We start from the raw sequence: 19960 nt of genomic DNA on the forward strand, positions 1-19960 counted from the left end.
CTGGCTACCTTTATCCCTAAAAGTTTCCTCCAGTTACCCGCTTGATATGATGCTGGGTGGGCGCCGGAGCAGTTTGAATAGGTGGAAAACATCACGGTTCTCCCCCCAAGGGGATCGACCCTGGGTCTCTCACATAGTAGTCAGACACCCTAACGACTGAGCTCCATTATTACTTGCTCGACAAATGCCGATGGTGCGCACTTAGCTTGGCAATTCAAAACATATCTCGTGCGACAAATACAAAGATGTGGCTCCCGTGTGACGGTAGATCCGCACTCGATCTCCTGTAAGAACTCTGCTACTTTGCTCTGTGAAGCAAATGGTTTTGATAGAAGTTGAAAAATTGTGAGAAATACATGATTTAATGTGGCTGTCGGAATTATTCCATGTATTATTTGCATTTTATGCCAAATGCGCATTATTTCGATATTTCGAACTGGCGAAAAATGTGTCCAGACATCACTGCACATTCCTAAACATAACTTCGCAGCAATTATCATTTTTCATGGTTTTCGCGTTTGCGAAAAATCAATGTCCCTACTAATTGGAAATTACTTTCTGGTCACCCCTCGTATAAATCAGTAGATGGAAAGTGAAAATTTAGCAGGTCTGGCAGAGAAAAGTCAATTCTTGAAGAAAGTGATTTCCTTTTATGATTGAATGATTCGAGTAAATATATTAAAATATTTACGTATTTATTATTAGTATTTTATTTCATAATATTGGACATTAACCTTACTCAGTGAGAGATTAATGACCATCTCTCATGAGTTTAAACAGACAGGATAGAGTGTGGTGTTAATTTCATTGCAATACTAGTGTTGCAGTGAATTTGAGGTTGGGAGCATGCACTTGCAAATTTTTATAACGTTCACCAATGCAGGTTTATGTTTCACTTTTTCGTGATAGTATTCAATATATATCCCATTTGGTTGGATTCTTCTTGATATCTAAGAATAATGCAATGTCATTGTACATGTATGTTAGCTTGTGCGAAACCAGTAATACATCAGGATGATGAAAGAAAACCTTCGTAAGCACTGCTACATTAAATAAGGTGAAGAGAGCCAGAAGAGTAATAAAATTCCAGCAGCATATTTGCAGTCTAAAGCTCTTCTTGTTCATGCATTCGATTTTTGTTGGATGTTGCAGTCCATGCAATTTCTGTCGCATGTTGTTGTGAGATACTTTGTCGGGTGGCGATATTCGACAAAAATCGTATGTATCAATGGAACCTATTTGTCGGACGGCGCCACCTGCTCTTATTCCCTCCATCTGTTGACAAGTCACCTTACTACTCCAATACGGAGAAGAAAAAATGATAATTCAATGCATTTTCCATGTAATATTTAGAGGCTTAACCTTTAGTCCCCCGATGATTCTATATGGTATCATCAGAGTAAGGTCGTACTCGCCCGATGATACCATATGGTATCATGGTGCTGATTATGAAATGGATGTGCTTTTGGGACCTTCATACTCTTATGTTTGGGTGGAAACTCTGACACAGGTCTGGAGCAAGCCTGGGAAATTCATATTGATGACAACCTCCCCCCCTCTCCGCAACATACCCATGCCACATTTCCGACAGAGTTTCACATTTTGGCTCATTATTCAACTTTTATGGCACCCAGGAACATTAAACATGTTTCACTCTCTTTGGAAACGTCCATTCTTTGAAGAGAATACTAAGGGAGACGAGGAGCAAACTCCAGATTTTTATGTTTTTTCATTGAAATTTGAGGGTCGCGTCCCCCAAGCCCCTCTTCCTCGGTCCGACGTTCTGAATTGTACACGGTTGCATGCTCTGATGTTTTAGCTGCAAAACAAAACTTATCCGAAGTAGACTGCTCCCATAGTGCCCGAGTTATAACCATTTTCTGAGCAATATGCAAATTACCTATTTTTCGTAAACAACAGAGTTTCACATTTTGGCTTATTATTTAACTTGTATGGCACCCAAAAACTTGAAACATGTTCATTCTCATTGGAGAAGTCCATTCCTTGAAGAGAATACTAAGGTTTGCACCTTCTTCCCAAAATAGCGGGAGATGAGGGGGCAAACTCCAGATTTTTGTTTTTTATTGAAATTCGGGGGTTGAGCCCCCCAAGCCCCTCTTCCTCGGTCCGGCGTTCTGAATTGTACACGGTTGCATGCTCTGATGTTTTAGCTTAGCTGCAAAACAAAAGTTATCCAAAGTAGTTATAACAATTTTCCTCCAAAGAGTGTTCGAATTTAAAATTCCCGCCGAGAAGCCCGGGCGAGAGATATCTCTCTCTCCTCCTGCCATCACTGGTTTCTGGCACCGTGGTTGTGTTGCGCATAAAAGGGGCCTAAAAGTTGGGGCCAAAATTTACAAACTAGATTTTCTGTTCCCCTGCAGAGTTCCATAATGATATCTTTAAATAAATAAATAATAAAAAAAGTCAATGAAGACGAAATTCCCTGACTTTTTTTGACACCTCAAATTCCCTGACCTTTCCCGGTTTTCCAGGTCTGTTGCCACCCTGATTAAGTAAGGAGGTGAATGAACTATTGCAGTCTTCTTGAAACATTTCTTTATCGGATAAGTAGAATATAGTTATTGGCATCAGTATATTTTATATTAGTATCAGCAAAAATTTATTGTCGGTCTAGCCCTAATCTGTTCTGTATCTGTACCTGCCAATACAGGCAATATTATTATATCACAACATACCTCTTCTTTCAGCATCTGATTAGAGGAAAGGTACAAAATTTCTTTCATGGCATCAATAAACATCACAAGTCTTGCTCGAAGGATTTCTAAATCTTGAGACAGTCCTCTTCTATCACCTGCATCTTCAAGAATTTTCTGATCCCATAGAATTCCAAAGAAACAAGATGAAATGCAGTACTTGATAGCCTAGAAATTTCAGAAATATCATTTTGATATAATTTTCAAAACATTAAGAATTTCAACATTTGCAGATCATTCCTCTTTCAATGTTATATCAACTATTACATTCTTTGTCTATAATTTTTCTTTAATTTTTGAAACATGCAAATTTACACACTGTTAATTCTTGTTTATACATTACTATATAGGATTTTAATTACACAGAAACTCAGTACTCATGATTTCCACAAAGCTAAAACAGCTTTGCAGAGATCGTGAGTACTAAGTTTCTCTGTAATTATTTACTTCTGCATATCTCATTTCCCAAAATATGAATAGGAGTTTAAGTCAACTGAATGAAAAGCCTTCAGACAATCAATTCCACTTCACATGAAAAAAAAAAAAGTGTCTTGTAGTTGCGAGTAAAGGGTGAAATTCTAGCAATGATTCTTGCACATTAACTGATAAGGAATGCAGTTTTCTATTTCTATTAATTTACATTGCTTTTGTACATCTTAAATTAATCATGACTGATTAATTAAAAAAATAATGATGCAAATGCAATGACACATTCATGCCTTACTCAGAATTCAAACCTAGAACCATGATATGTGAACTTCTCTAAACTTTTCTGTTGTTCTTTTGTGATGACAGACAATTGATTTTTTATTTTAGGTCTGTGCTGCATAAATTATATTCACATTTGTGTGAGGATGTTCCACATGCATGTGTGCCAGCTCTGTGACTGAGCACATTAACTGGTTGACTTTAGATCTCACTGCTGAAGTTCCTGGGCTTGAGTCCCAGCCTAAGTATGGGTGTTCCTTCATCAGTTTCATCTAATCATCACTCATTCTCATTGTCATGATTAGCCAAAAGTGGCATAAGGTGGCACTAAATAACAAAAATACAAAATATATTCACATTGTGTCACATAAATTACACTCAGGTATCATGGACTATAATAACTTTACAAAGAGTCTCAAGATGAGTATTTAGCTATCACATATCCTAGTTGTTACATGGTGTGCCATGGAATAAGTTGTAAATCTGTACATACATTATAATAAAGTTTGCAAGTTGACTAATTTGGTTTATTTGTTTAGTTTTTCTGCAACTTATGGCTAATCATGAAGATAAGGATGGACAGTGATAAGATGAAAGTGATGAAAGGACAAACACAAACACACATGGACAGGACACAACACAGATTCCACAGAGGATTATACTGGTTATTGAGTACAGATGGCAGAGCCTTATTAGTCTGCAAAAATGCAATCGGGTGTGTACTACATGGAAATGGGGTTGGCATTTGGGTGTTCAAGTTCGTGTTTACGGATGGAACAGATAAATCGGTACTCTATCAGTAGGCCAATATAGACATATTGGTATATCAGTAAAATTAGCCATAATTTTACCAATCCGATATGTCTATAAATAGCATATAATTCAGTGCAATATTCTGTCATTTAGTTATAATTTTTATGGATAATCTCCATGCCCTATTTTTAAAAAGAGTACATCTCTACACATGCAACACATTTTGAATTGCAGTGTAAATATTGAATTGCAACATACATTTATTAAGGATGTCAATGAATCATTCTGGTTCTTCATGGACCATTTGGATTTTTACATCAGATGGGTAGAATATTGTTTTTCGGTATTGGTAACTTTTATATTGGTACTTTATTCGTATTGACCAAAATTTCATATTGGTCCATCCCATCCCTAATACATACTACAATAATTGTAACTGACTGACAACTTTCCATTTAATTCTCACCTTGTTACTCGTACTCCAGTTCCCTGTCTTAATCTCATTTGCCCATTACATACCACAATAACTTGCTATTATCCAACACTTGTCACAAAATTCTCATCTACACAAGGACATCCTGCTTATAATTTTTAAAAAGAAATGAGAAATGGGCATACATTGATTACAGGCTGTTTGTTCAAATCAATGATGTATCATTGAAGAGATTCAATTGGTGACTGAATGACCTAATGTGCACATTTTCAAGGCAATATTCACAGAATGACATAAAATTAGTTACAACTCAATTAAACTGGAAAATTACAGTTTAATCAGTTTGAGCCTAGTACCATAGCATCCATACAGTCAAACCACATGAATCGATTGATTGGCTTTATTTTACTTTGCTTTTTGTGCCACTTTTTGGCTAATTTGTGACGATGGGGATGAGTGACGATATGATGAAATTGATGAATGGACACTGATAAACATCCATGCCCAGGCTGGGATTCGAACCCGAGACCCCTAGCATCGTAGCATGATGTAAACCACGTGAATCACATGAGAGCTAACATAAGACAGTTTCATAACTTTTACCTTTACATGCTCTGTATAATTTATTCTAAGTAATTGAACTGCAAAAGATAAAAGAACTACAATCTTATTGTTTGATTTACCTCATCAGGGTATGCATTGTTCCCTTCCTTTGCTTCTTTAATGCACCTGAAAAATGAATCCCACAAATTCCAAGGACCAATATTGTGGCAAGTGTAAAAAATTGAAACTTTCTTTAAACTGTTGATTAATGAAAATGTTTCATCTTCATCTGGTTCTTCTTCCTAGGATAAAATACAGGAAAACAAAATAAGTAGCTTGCATCAATTGCTCACTTTTTCATTCACAAGTTTTCATTTATTATCATGCATTATACAGTATATGTGTGCAATTGGTAAAAATAAATACTTTATTTAATGAACTAACTAATCACCATTTATACGAGGGCATGCTGAAAAGTAATGCCTCCTATTTTTTTGTGACTGTGTGTGACATTTTTCTTATGTGCATAAATTCACATATATAATTGTTATCAATTTTCTTGACGCATATAAAAATCTCACAATATTTCCTCATCTCTTCGGTACGCTAATGCATCATGTCTTTGTTTTGGTATATTGGTTACTCCAATCGCCACTACAGGTCTCGAAGTCTCTTCCTCACTTAAGTGAATTGGTTGCAAAACACAACACATCGAGTCACGGGATGTTTCAGACACAGTTGGATCATCGCTTCATGTTCGTGACCGAGTTCTGCCGTGTACGTGTCTATTCACGTTGCCTGACCATGACGTTGAATAACTTTCCCTTTCGCAAGTTACAGTTTTAGCTTCTACGATCAGCATGAAGTTTTCGGCGGTGTTAAGAAAGGAAGGAATTTCTGCATAATGATATTTTCGAGTGAATGTACTATTACGACAGACACCGGTAGTAAGAAGGAAAAACTACTGTTTGTGAAATCACACCTAGCGATGTGTTTGACTCGACCCATTCGAATTGGACAAAACTGCAGCCTGAAGTTATGAAGAAGGTAGGAATACATTCTCGTTTCGTAAAGCAACATTAGGAGAGAAGTAACTATGGATGGCAATGACGATTGCTACTATGAAGAATTAAAAGTACCTTCTGTAGTGACCCAATTTTACGAGAACGAATGTTTGAATGCTGCAAAGGAAGAAAAACACCTGTGAAGTTTTGGAATCAGAGAATGTGTTGGTTGAGATACGTCACGTCGGGATCAACTTGAGTAGCTGTAGTCGGAACTCCCCAGTTTGGAAGTTTGGTAACCCATTTTACCAGAACCAGATTGAACTGTCTAGTCAGTAAGAAGGAAGGGCTTCATGGATAATAAGCTGACAAAGAAGGAATGCATGTGTTTTGCTCTCCCAGAATTGATATTCCATTCGGCGACTTAGAAGTGAAAACTTGTTTGAGGTATGCACTTTGTTTGGTAATTTGTGCGTGAAGTGAAATTGGAATAGTGAAGTTATTTTGGAAGAGATAACAATATATCGTTGACATATGTTTTGATTGTTACTCTAAAAGTGCCGCTCTAGAATCTCTCCGTAAAAATTGGTTGTTGGACGTGTATAAAAGTTGAGCGTCGTGATTAGTGAAAGGTGTCGAATTGTGAAGTTTTCTAAAAATCATGTAAAGTTTTAATTTTGGCAATGCTGACCATTAAATGGTTGGATGATAGTTATGTGTCTCAAATAGAACCTTTTCTTGCGAATTATTGACACGAGTAGACACGATCGTCGTGAGTATTTTGTCCATTGTATTCAAATTGACGAATCTCCCTTTTATTGTAAGAGCACCAAATTTTGACTTATGTTGATATAATCAGAAATAAAAGGCCACGAGAATCATTAATGATTAAGGTTAGGGCAAATGTCCCTGTAGAATGCATAATATTGAAAATTTGTAGATAAAATTTTAAAGGGATAATTGAATTGGATGAACGTTGTTTTTCCTCGAGACAATATCCATTGTTTGTTGTTGATTGGAAATATATAATCACAATAATCTTGAATGATTTGTAAGAAAACAAAAAGATGCTGGCACGTCTATTATTTATTGTTACAGTGTTGAATTTCTCTATTGTATTTGTTGAATGAGAATAACAACCAATTATGTCATGAAGGTTGTTATAATAAATTAGACCAACGGTCACCATTATGAATATTGCCTTCCATATTTAACCTGCAATTTGCCATCTAGGTATAAGAAATAAATAATCATAAATTGTGTTTTTTCCAGTGTTGCTAAATATTTTTCCTTGAATAACTGATTGCATGAGGACGCATATAAAATAAATGGAGGGGTTAAATACTGTAAAGGGGATTATTGTTTCTAAGCAGCTATTGTAGTGATCAAGGTTTGTGCTCATTTCGAGATATTTATCGATCTAAGTCTAACTTCTAATTTGGCAGATACAGTGGATTAGGCATGACTTTGTCTATGTGTGCATATACTGTATTGTTCATCATTTAGCGTTATTAGATATTCTAGTAAACATTTACAAGTTATGGTTCTCATGAGAGACTGAGGCAACGTGAACAACACGTCAAGCGCTTCAAAATTAATACTTTTGTAAAATAGTGGGGTTTCGGGTATTTGTCCTTATTTTGATCTAATGGCCTCAGTCGAGACTTCCCTAATTTTGATGAACCCACCCAATACCTTTACAGGTGTAAAGACATTTTGGATTTTGAGCGACCATGCATTGTACTCTCCAGACTTTCCCCCTTCTCCATTCCAAGTTTCAAACTTCTATCACCAGGCGTTGTTGAACTAGAGCGAGGAAAATGGCAGCATGTAACCATACTATGTCGGTGCACCTGAAACTGCATGTTGTGACCGAGTTTCTAGCTACAGAAAATGTGTCCCTCAATTGACATTCATCAGAAATGAAAGATTTTTATGGCAATGAATGTGTAACGTCAGTACTGTATGATGTTGGGCTGTTCATGCTCACAATGAAAACCCCTGCCGAGGGACTCTCAACTCTCAAGAAGTTCTTTGTCACACACGTTGAGAGTTCTTTGGCAGGGGTTTTCATTGTGAGCATGAACAGCCCAAAAGGCTAACTTCCCTCTTCAACTAACAGTCTTACCATAAATAACTTCTCTTTTTTTTTTTCTTTATCTGTCTCGGCATTATTTCCAACTTGAAGATTGTGTGACTTATTTTGAGCACGTGAATGATTCTGAAGAAAAGCACCAATTATATTATACTTAGAACCTGCATTTCAGTCTTGCACTTCTCTGTGTTCGAGATGTTTATTATAGTGTTAGCTGCATGATAGAGTTGGTTTTGTTTTTCAGAAAGCAGCATAAGAACAGAAACTGACTTGTCTTGTAACTCCTCACTTTGTGTCTGGTGTTCGTATTTCGTAATCATCAAAGCAAAACAGTCTTGTGAAGCAGCAGATTGAAAACAATCTTGTTTTTCTTCTGGATGAGTCATTGTGGTTATTAGTATAGTGTGCTAATTTTCAAAGCAAGCTGCAGAAAGAAAAAAAGGGAGTTGGATCACTTCTTTATGCTTTCTCATGCTGTCAATGCTGAGTAAAAACCAGCGCGTGCCGTATATATGCATAAATACAGTATATAGTACCCTTTTACCCTGAGAGTATCAAATTTTACCTTTTTCAAACATTTTCGCAAAGTGAGCGAAAAACTGAAAATTGAACAGCTTGGAGTCAGCAGTTATTGCAGTTGTGGCGGAAAACAAAAGCAACATAAACGTCAAAGGTTTCTCCATGCTTTCCTTCAGTCAGTCCAAGTGAATGGTGGGATGACAACTTTAATGGAGGTCATGGATGCATAATTCTACCTCCTTATATGTACATATATGTTAACCAAGTAAAAAATTGCATTAACAAAACAAAACATTAAATATTGCTGGAAAATGAAACGCACAAAAAATACATAAATTTATAAACATCAATAAGTATACTCTCCATGTGCAATATTCAGGCTTATTCTTGTCAGTTGTCACAGGTTGTCCTTGACAAAATTCACTGACCTCCCCCCCCACTACTTCCTGAAGAAGTCCATTATTGATGACTGTTTCTTCTTCGTTTGTTCTACAAAGTCTTTCACTTTGTAAACGTGGGACCACATCTCTTCACTAGGAACCTGGTGCTTAAGTATGCTTGCATACACATCCCCCCGCTTTCAGAATATCTTTCATGGTGGGGACATCTTCAGGCTCTTCTTCCATTTCTTCCTCCCCCTCTTCATTTATACACTCCTGCTGCCCTCTAACTATATCGGCTTCATCGAGGGTGCCTCCAGACAGCAATGGCATTGTCCGCTTACTGTTATGTACTCCTCATAGGTGCAGTCTGGGGCCAAACTCTGCTATGTTTCTTCATCGCACAGATGAGAGAAAGTCGAAGGGGAGGGGGGGGGGATGTAGGAGCTGTAGATTGGGCAGGTTGTGGTTTTGTGGAGGAGCCCAGCTGGGGCTCAGCAACCACTGACAGCAGGCTGTCCGAGTCTTTGGCGGCAGCGGAAGGCACACAGACTGCAGTCACTTCGCCAACTAGTGGGATGAAGTGGGCATGTCGGAAGCAGTTTGCGATCACTTCAGGCTTCACAGCCCTCCAACTGGCAACGATTTCTCCCATGGTCCTGAACATGTCCCACTTCTTGACCTCCTGGGCCATGTCACGTTTCCACACCATACCCCATACAAGCATCTCACGGTACTGTTGGATTATCCCTGGTCCAGAGGCTGAAACATTCTGTGGTGTTCTTGGGCAGGAAAACCAGCTTGATATTCTGGAGACTGTGAAGAGAAGGATGTGCAGGGCATGAATGATGAAGAGCATGACTTTCCTGTTTGCTGCACCCATCCTAGAGTCGAAGCCTCGAAGCCACCTCATAAACACCTCTGACACCCATAAACATCCATATCATCTTATTGAGTCAAAATCACAAGGCAGGATATTCCCCTTGAAACCTCAGGGTTTCTTGAACATCCAAATCACGAGGTGCTTCCATTTTATCGCTGCCGTCCATGTTGAAGCACAGAAGGACGGTGAGAAGGTCTTGACTCCTTTTTGCACCCTTGCACTTATCTCCTTTCACGGCAAAAGTGCGATCTGACATCAAGTTGTAGAACATCCCCAGCTTGTCAGTGTTGTACACATCTTGAGGCTGGTAGCGGCTGAGAATGTTTTGGAGCAATGCCAGCCCCTCACTCACTGATTGTGAATCGACCGATGCACTTTCACTGACGACTTTGTGGCTAGATATTCCGTGAAGCGCTTTGAAACGTTGCAGCCACCCACTTGAACAATTAAAGTTTTCTATACCCAACTTCAGGGCAAATTTGTCGACCTTCTTCCACATCATTGGCTCATCAATAGGCATGTTTTGCACTCTATGCTGGCTAAACCACTCCAGAGCCTTTCCCAGATTTGCATGTGTCGCATCCTTCAAATTTTTAGATTTTACACTGTGGCCTTTCATCTGCACTGCGTTCATTACTTCATGTCTCATTTTGAGAATCATGAAAAGTGTTGACTTCAGGATGCAATGCCACTGCACAATCTCTGTCTTTGCCATTTTCATTTGTCCTCTTTCCACTTATTTTGCCAAAATCACAAATCCGTAATAAATAGTGTGGGTTGTCAAAAATCGTTCACAAAATCAACTCAAAAAATGCAAACAAATCGAAATATAAAAAAGCATAAGTTGTCTACAAGTCATAATCAAAACCAAGATAAATCCAAAATCGAAATCCAAAACACAATGCACAAATCCAAGTCGTAATAGCACAAGCACAAAGAGTAGGTAATGTATGCAAGAGCAAGCGAAATCACAATGGCAAAACAAGCCTGGCACGTAAATAGCTGCTGTCGCATGCAGCATGCAGGGTAACATTTACATTGTAATGTGCCTTGCACTGAGACACTGCATCATACACCCCCAGTGGATCGAGGAAGTATCACTTGTGCTTGCTAAGTCTGCAGGCTCACTGGCCTAGCAAAACACATCAGATATTGCAACCACAAAATCAAGAAAGTGTCCACCAAGCACGTAGTGCACATATTAACTGCCACTCAAATCAAGGAAACACACACCATTATGCATTTCCCCCATGAACTACATATTGATAATGGACAATGTCACCACATTTGGCTTCTTATACTTGAGCAAAAAACAAGCAGTGACAGATGACACAGAAGACAATCCAGCAACAGCAGCACACTTAATGGCCCTTGGCATACCAAGGCAGACACGAAGCCCAACAAGCAGATAACTACAGTTCGGATGTGAATGGTGACAGTCGACACCAAACAGGTACGTGGATACGTAAGCACATCATGTGTGTGTATATTAATTATTGAAGAAAGTTTAAAAATATAAGAAATGAGAGCACAAAATTGCAGCAATATTTCAGCCTACAAGTAATATTATGATATGTATATGCAGATAATTCTTTCTATCTTTATTGATGTGCTTATGTAGACATGATTTTTTTTAAAAAAAAAGGATAGCGAAATGTGTTTTGTAATGATTTTATCAAATAAAATATGTTTATAAGTACTATCACTATTTATGAAAGTTACAAAGTTTATGTCTCTATTTTTCAATTAAATTTCATTTCATTTTATGTCACCTCTTGGGTTACTAATGATGATAAGGATGAATGATAACTGATGAAATGGACGACGACACACAAACATGTTAACATGGTTCGAACGTGGCACCTCTGACCACTCCATTTACACTGATAACTCTGCCACAGAGGCTGGCAAAATTTATCACTTTTTATTCACTTTTATGATACAAAAAGAACTGCATTCACCTCTGTAAACAAACATAAAGTTGAAACAATAATGTCTTGCTGTATACAAGATGAAAAATTAATTTTGGAAAAGTGTAACTACTGAAGTGTACTTTTCATATTTGCACAAAATTAGAAATTGTTTCTTTAAAAGTCTATCTATGTAGGATATCAACACAACAGATATTTTTTTTAAAGCAAGGTGACTTAAAACACTAAAATTTATCTGGTACTGTTCAGTTTCACCATGTACCACATACTAAATAATGCAGAAATAATAAATATACTTACTCCGTCAATAAGTGAATTGTACTCATCAATGGCTTCTCGATACCTATTAACAATTAAATCAATAACTGTGCTCTGGGCAACACTGCATCGTGTAATAATTGCATAGTCTTCACCACAAAGCACTTCAAGTGTTTTTGCACAAGTTTCCAAAACATCAGTGTCTGTGTGTTTTTCCACTATTTCTTGCAATAGTTTAAGCAAAAGTTCCAGGCCCTGTAATTTTTACAAAAAGAGAAATTTCACATTTTCATCTGGCTAAAATTTGAACAATTATTCTGGTACTTTATTGCATACATCCAGTTTAGTCAAGAAAATGAGATCACCACATATTGCATGGTGAAAGAAATTCACATTCAAATGGAATGTGCTCACACACATACAAAGGAGAGTCAGGGGATGGGAATGACCAGGGGCAGCACCAGGGTTGGGCACCCCCTAATTTTCATCCGCACAGCCTTCAGCACCCCCTATTGTAAACATGTGTTGAAAACATTAACTCTTACAGTGATGCACCCTAATGTTAGGTATTGTAGTGAGATCGCTCTTATTCTATACAACTGCCAAGAATTGAAAGAGAAGCGGCATATATTTTCCTGTATTGTCAGCAGTCTCTATAAAGATCAAAGGCCGTTGCTCTTTCTTTCGTCAGTATTGTTTTTATGAATGTTTTCTTCTTTTGTTTTAAGTGACCTGTTTGTTTTTTTCAATATTTGCCTACATCTCAGCAAGTTCTTTTTTTGGCATTGTTGTTAAATGGTTTTATTGTCTGCCGACTTGTTGTTGCTCTTTTCTCCAAGTCACACTGGAACAAAAATTTCAGGTGTTTTCAAGATATCATCAGGTCGTGCTTGGGAAATTATTTAACGGGAGTTGTATTGTGACGGGTAGTTTACCTGTTAGTACGTTCTATATGTTCCACCTAACATGTTTAGTAAATTACCATTTCAGATTTTGCCGAGGAGCCCAAAGTTCACGAAGAAATGTTACAGTTCGTTGATGGGGATAGTGCGGCAGAAGAGGATTTTAACAAAGATGAAGTTGCCGTGCACTTCGCGTTTTGGCCCGACATCGCAGCATCTGGGGCAGACGAAAGATTTGCAACCACAGGGGAGGAGAAGACATTACCCCCTCAACGTTGGTCAGAAATAAATTCTGTGGGGGACAAGGGGCAAACATTGAAGTAAAAAAAAAAAAGCAAGGCTAGCAGAATCTAAGAGTAGCAGGACAAAATGATACTCAAGATGGAATTAGTTTTCACGTATTGTTTATTTATTTCTTCTTCAAGATGGCCAAGGGCACCTGCAGGGGATGGAGGGGCACAGAAAGGCAACTGGCATCCTCGATTTTCAATTTTATGCAAATAAAAATACATTTCGTAATTTTTTTCGTAACAATTTAGTGTTAACATTTTGCATATGCATTTTCTTATTTTTTACGTCACTCCATGTAGCATATGTGTAAAACATATGTTGTACATGAAAGTTATATGATATGTCTACATCCACTGATACTGATAAGAATACCGATAAATCTGTCCAATCCCTAATACAAACCATGCTCACTGTACAAATTTATACTATTAAATCAACTTAATCTTCCTATAACACAGGGTGGTTGTCATCTTTCACATGAGATGAGATCAACTAGGTGAATTGTGACAAACAATGTTGTATATAGAATGCTTTGTTTTCTTTACAAATACCAAATGTGCTATTTGGATTTTTTTAACATCAATTTTGTAAAAACTTTTTTTCTTTTATTTATTCTTCCAATATATTGTGTTAAATCATGTAATGATAGAGGATAGTGTGAACCAAAAGAGGTTGGTCAGTTCTCATGCAAACACAATTTCTTTGAGTGGGTTTCACAGTTACTGGCTTAACCTTTAAGAGATACATGCTTCTGACACTGGCCAGTCTCTTGGGATGGATTTTGAAGCACACACACACACAAACAAAAAGAAGGTAGAAAGATGGAGATATTAATGATAAGACTCTCAGCAGTAGTGAAATCAAAATATTATATATAAAGAATTTTTAAAAAATTAAAATTTTACCAAAAAAAATCTTATGGAAGGTTACTATGGCCACCACAAACCAAAGCAAATGAAAAATCTCATAAGTAATCTTATGTACCACTGTTATGTTCCTACAATCATGCAAAGTTATGTTGAAATAGTTCAATACTTTTGGAGGTAAAATATTAAATATTAATAAAACACCTATGAAAAAGCATTATATAAAATTTTCTGGGGAAATTTGGTTCTTCTATAGCTCCTATGGATGCTATCACTTGAGATTTGCAGGAATCCCACCTTTGACATTATGTAGCTTTCATCCCAATATTTTGAAAAAAAAAAAGCCTTCAAAAAATCAATTCAAAAAAATATTTTAGGAATACAGGCCTATCCTGTCAGGCCTCTAACAGGCACACTTGAAAAAAAAAATGATTGGTTCTCATAACATGAAAATGTGCCTACAAAAGATTCAGCACTTATAAAGAATACTAGCACTAAGTGAATTATTTTCATCTTCAAGTATGTCATACTCAATAAAAAAATATCTTGATTAGTTTCAGAGAAATATTGTGTTAATTGATGTTGTGGGACAAGTGCTATCCCAGCCATCCTCATAGGGGTTGCAAATTCTGGGATAGCAGTTGTCCCAGCCAGCCACAAGAGGTTAAAGTGTGCGATAATGGAACTAGAACTATAAATGGACTTACGGAAAATATCTAAAAATGGAGAATTTTTTATCTAGATAATCTGAAAAATAAACTATCTACAAATTTTCAATATATATTTGTTTAACCTTTAGCTGCCTAATGGTCGAAATTTTGACCACCACATGTATACCCTTTAACGCTGGATGGTTGATATTTCGACCAGCAATGTGTGGCAGCAATTAACATGCCATTTCTTAAAAACTATATTTCAGTCCTGTCTTTTAGAATACATATGAAGGTATGATATACTTGAATTAAAAAACAATATATCCATTGTTACTACTATGGGGGTTAAAGGCAGCCAGGGTCATGGTGCTGATCACATCACCCCCACATTCAGCCATGATCAAGAAAGTGTAGGGCTCTAACCCCCCCCCCCCTCCCCACCTATATGCTTTCATGGCATGGTGAAAAGCACAGGAAAGGACTTTACCTTCTTATTTCTATTAACCCATCCGCTTACGATTTAAATGCTAATTTTTTTGCCATGAAATACCATTTAAATTTGGATATCTCCCGTGGAGGTTGACCAGCAAGACAAGATGTCAAATATTGTTTAAACTATCCAAGCAATTTATGTGAAAATTTTATATATTGAAGTGGAAGTATAGTAATAAGTATGCACATATGCAGTTTACTTGAAAGATAATTAGAAACTCACCTAATAAATTTGATCACACACATCTTTGCATTCCATGTCCATTCCTCAACCTTTTATATTTTTCCTGCCACAGCCACCTCTTCCACACTTTCACTAGATTCTTCAATTTCACTAACATAAAATGAACCCCCTTGTTCATCTCCCCGTCCAAAATCCACATTTTCCTCTTCATCGCTATCGAAAAGCAACTTTTCAATCGCAGAATCATCTACAACATTCTTATGCAACATGTTTGCAAGACGTAACAAATGAAGGTTTGTTTACATGAGAAATTACTGAACAAAACACGCTTGAAATGGTATGAAAAACTTAGCAGCACAAACATACACATCATAGATTTGAAAGATCATACAACCTCTGCCATCTATTGAATGAAAAAGGAACTACGTGATGAAAATCGGGAACCCGTCGATTCGACGACTAGGTATGGGAAGCAAACGTCCAGTCAGGCCGTCGATTCGACGACTAGGTAAGCGGATGGGTTAACAAGTGAAGTTTGAAAAAGTCCTTTGTTTCCATCATATTATTATGGGGTAGATTTCTAGAAGTGGCTACATGTTCAAAACTACTGCATTGTTTAAAAAAAAAATTCTGCAAGCAAGAATGAGTAAAAAGCAACATTTTAACCCTGAGTACGCCCCGTGGTCTGACGAAAGTAAGCCCAGTGTCGCCGAGACTTCGAGCGGGAAATTTGAATTCGTATACATAATGGGGAAAAATCGTAATAACTCTGGCACTATGGGACCAATCTACTTCGGATAACTTTTGTTTTGCAGGCAGAACATCAGTGCATGCAACCACGTAAAATTTGGATGCCCTAACCATGGGGGGGTTACGGGCGGGGGCTGCATCCCCCGAATTTCAATCAAAAAAGCATGAAAATGTGGAGTTTGCCCCCTCTTCTCCAGCTACTTTGGGGAGAAAACCGGAACTTTTGCTTTTTTTTTTTTTTTTTTTAAAAGAATGGACCTTCCGCAACATAATGAAACTTGATTCATGTTCATGGGTGCAATACAATTTGAATAATAAGGCAAAACGTAAAACTCTAGCGAATTTTAGCCAATTTGCATATTATTCATAAAATTGTTATAACTGACACTATGGGACCAATCTACTTCGGATAACTTTTGTTTTGCAGGTAATACATCGGTGCATGCAACCATGTAAAATTTGGATGCCCCAACGGTGGGGGGGGGGGTTACGGGCGGGGGCTGAATCCCCCGAATTTCAATGAAAAAATCATAAAAATTTGGAGTTTGCCCCCTCTTCTCCAGCTACTTGGGGAGAAAACCTGAACTTTTGCTTTTTTCGTTCACACTTGCATCTTGTGTAGCTACTGTGAATCTATTTGTTCCCTGTTGACTCGTCTCTTTGTGGAAATATGTCCGGAAGGAAACGATTGTGCGTTAGGGAAATCGATGAGCTGTTATATAATACAAACTGTTTATTTTGAGGCCTTTCCTAACAGAGAGAAGGGAGCCTTTGCAATCGTTTGTTTTGTCTATACTTCTGGATAGACGCATGCTTTAGACTCATGCTTCTGGCCTCTGGCTATCGTCAAGCTTCATTGCATTTCTAACATAGAGGCGACAGAAAGCTGACACCGCCAAACCTCATCCAATCCCCTCTCTCCTTGCCCTATCCCCCCCACCACTACTTCAGCTGGATCACCAGGTCTAAACACAAAGAAGAATGTGTGCCTTATCAGTACTAAATCACAGCATTGGAAGCTTGGAGGAAAACAGCATCATAAATACCAAGCATTCATTGTGTCTGTCAAGTGTCGAGCCAACACGTGTTTGGGTGGGCCCAAAAACGTGACATATTCCGAGAAAGGAGGGGAGGGGATTTGGAATTTTTGTAAACACATGTTCCTGAACGAACTGTCAGTGTTTCAACCTTAATATACAAATATAAGTGTGGCAAACCCTCGATAATTGTACCTAAAGCTTTTTTGTAACATATGTGTTACAGATTCTTGTCATACTTTTTGGGTAACATGTGTTACGTGGGCGGACTACAGGTTAAGCAATGTCAGACAATTAAGGATTCAGGGGGGACGTGGGGCAAAGAATTGATTGTCAAAATTTGCCCCGATCACATGTTAGCACATGGCAGCAATTAATGCATGATTTCTTGAAAACTATACATTATATTTCAGTTCTGTCCTTTTTGTTCATTAGTTAATGCCCAAAAGGTAATATATACTTGAATTACAAAACAATACATCCATTGTTACTATTATTACCAAGCACCATTCGCAAAAGCAGTTTGTTTCCCTTTTGTTACTATGGGATAAATTGAAGATAAAATGCTGTAACTTCTCAACCACTGCATCTTTTTGCAAAATTTAAATTCTAAATGTAAGAGTGAGTAAAAAGCAACATTTAAGTAACATCCGACAATTACAGGTCCAGGGGGGGAAGAAGGGGCAAAGGGCCAAAGTTCAAAAGTTTCTGTAATTATGCAAAATTTTAGAACCCCGAATTTCCAAGTTGCGGTACGTGCATTACATATCCTCATAGAGTGGTCTTTTTTTTGTGCTTCCCTCTAAATTTGGTCCATCCGGCATCCATAGGGACAATGCCAGAAACGAAATTCCAGACATTGTCATGGAGCTGGCAACACTGCCACTTTATAAAATGTTATTTTCTTCTCAAGAAGTATCAGTCTGATTTCAACAAAACTTTGCATGGTTGTAGAAATATACTACCGCAAGATGATACATTTTTTTTTATTCTCTTTGGTGTATTGAAGGGAACACAGGAGTGTATTCGCATCAAATTCAACTTTCTTCTTCTTCTTCTTCTTCCATTAACACTAATTATTTGGAGGTGCAATGTATATATTTTACCTTCGTTAAAAGCCCAGTCTTCAAGAAAGAAAACAACACTAATTACAACTGTCTATGTTAATTAGTTCTCCAGTTACGACTTTTATTGGTACTTAGCGGCAAGTTTGAACAGCCCTTGCTTGAAATGGCTCCAGCGTAAATGAAAAGACAGGCACGCTAGAGGTCTGGCAGATAAAGGTTAAAGTTTTGTTTTCAAAGTATGTTAAAATTGTAGTGGAAGTAAACTACATATTTTCTTATTATTATAAATAAATGTCTGGCCTCAGTCACTCCAAAACATATGTAATGCAAATTTAGCATGTAGAATATTATATTACTTGACATGACATCTAATTTCTGCAACCTGCATTTGGACATAACACATTACACAAAGCTAAACTGTTACCTGCTCTTATCTTTTAACTCACCTTTTCCTGGCGTGATGTTGTGTATATCTCAAGATCAAAATATTGTGGAATGGAAAGTAAATTTGTAACTTTTTCAGGATCTGCCATGTATTTAGCAAGCAGAGCTGGCAACAATGGAATAAAATGATCAGTTAAACGTCCCTTGTCATCTTGAATTTGTTTCATATCCTTTGCTGAAAGTATCTGCAAGTACAAAATTGATTGATTGATTTAGTTCATTTTACTTTGCGTTTTATGCTTCTTGGCTACTTTGCAAAGATGGGGATGAGTGATGAAATGATGAAATTGATGAATGGACATTCACAAACAGCCAAGCCCAAGCGGGATTCGAACCCGGGACCCTTGGCATCACAGCGCGATGTGCTAACAACTCGGGCAAGTACAAAATGTTTGAAGCTTACCAGTAAAATACATATAGTGTGAACTCAATTAACTGGAAATGTGTATGTTTTATGGTTTCTCTGCATCTTATCTATATAGATTTAGTAATTGATTATGGACTTCCAGTGGCAAAAAATGTTAACTACTGCCACAACTACAGCTATAATTTTGAAGCTAGCTACTCGCAAATTCAGTTGAGTTAATTTTTTAAATACTTTCTGATTGGTTGTTGGTTTTTCTTGGTGAAATGAATGATGTCTAAAACCAGATAATGTTGAATAAGAAAGTTTTCAAAGCAAATATTAAATTACCACACCTTATTTTTCATAATCATGAAAATACCAGAGAAACTTGAATAGTTCATAGAAATAAAAACATAAAACAGGTCAAATTTCCAAGTTATTGCATTTACTTATCAAAGGTAATACCAAAATGAGTTAAATACATCACAGTGATTAATTAACAACATAAATATGATAATTGGCAGTTAATGAAATTTTACACTTTAAAATCAATTGATTAAGCTAAGGATGGGGCAGATTAAATTACACTTGGTATAAACACACAATCTGAATGTCTTGGTTTTGCAAAGTAAATGTTGTCTAAATACTTGGTTTCTTTTTCACACCCATTGTAGTCATCTGGATACATATTAATTAATGGGGTT

The 19960-nt window shown here is 37.2% G+C and overlaps 1 protein-coding gene across 1 annotated transcript in view; it reads right to left on the reverse strand.

Annotated features, from left to right (window-relative positions):
* Nucleotides 1-19960, reverse strand: part of LOC145984041 (cohesin subunit SA-2-like) — a 129301-nt gene that overhangs the window by 34367 nt on the left and 74974 nt on the right. The window contains exons 13-16 of the mRNA XM_083117381.1: nucleotides 18913-19095; nucleotides 12267-12479; nucleotides 5295-5456; nucleotides 2700-2885 (exon numbers count right to left, since the gene is read on the reverse strand). Coding sequence (XP_082973507.1) covers nucleotides 2700-2885; nucleotides 5295-5456; nucleotides 12267-12479; nucleotides 18913-19095 — 744 coding nt within the window. The remainder of the gene's footprint in view (nucleotides 1-2699; nucleotides 2886-5294; nucleotides 5457-12266; nucleotides 12480-18912; nucleotides 19096-19960) is intronic.

Source organism: Lepisma saccharinum, chromosome 2, assembly GCF_977018435.1.
Source record: "Lepisma saccharinum chromosome 2, izLepSacc3.1, whole genome shotgun sequence".
NCBI lineage: Eukaryota > Metazoa > Arthropoda > Insecta > Zygentoma > Lepismatidae > Lepisma > Lepisma saccharinum.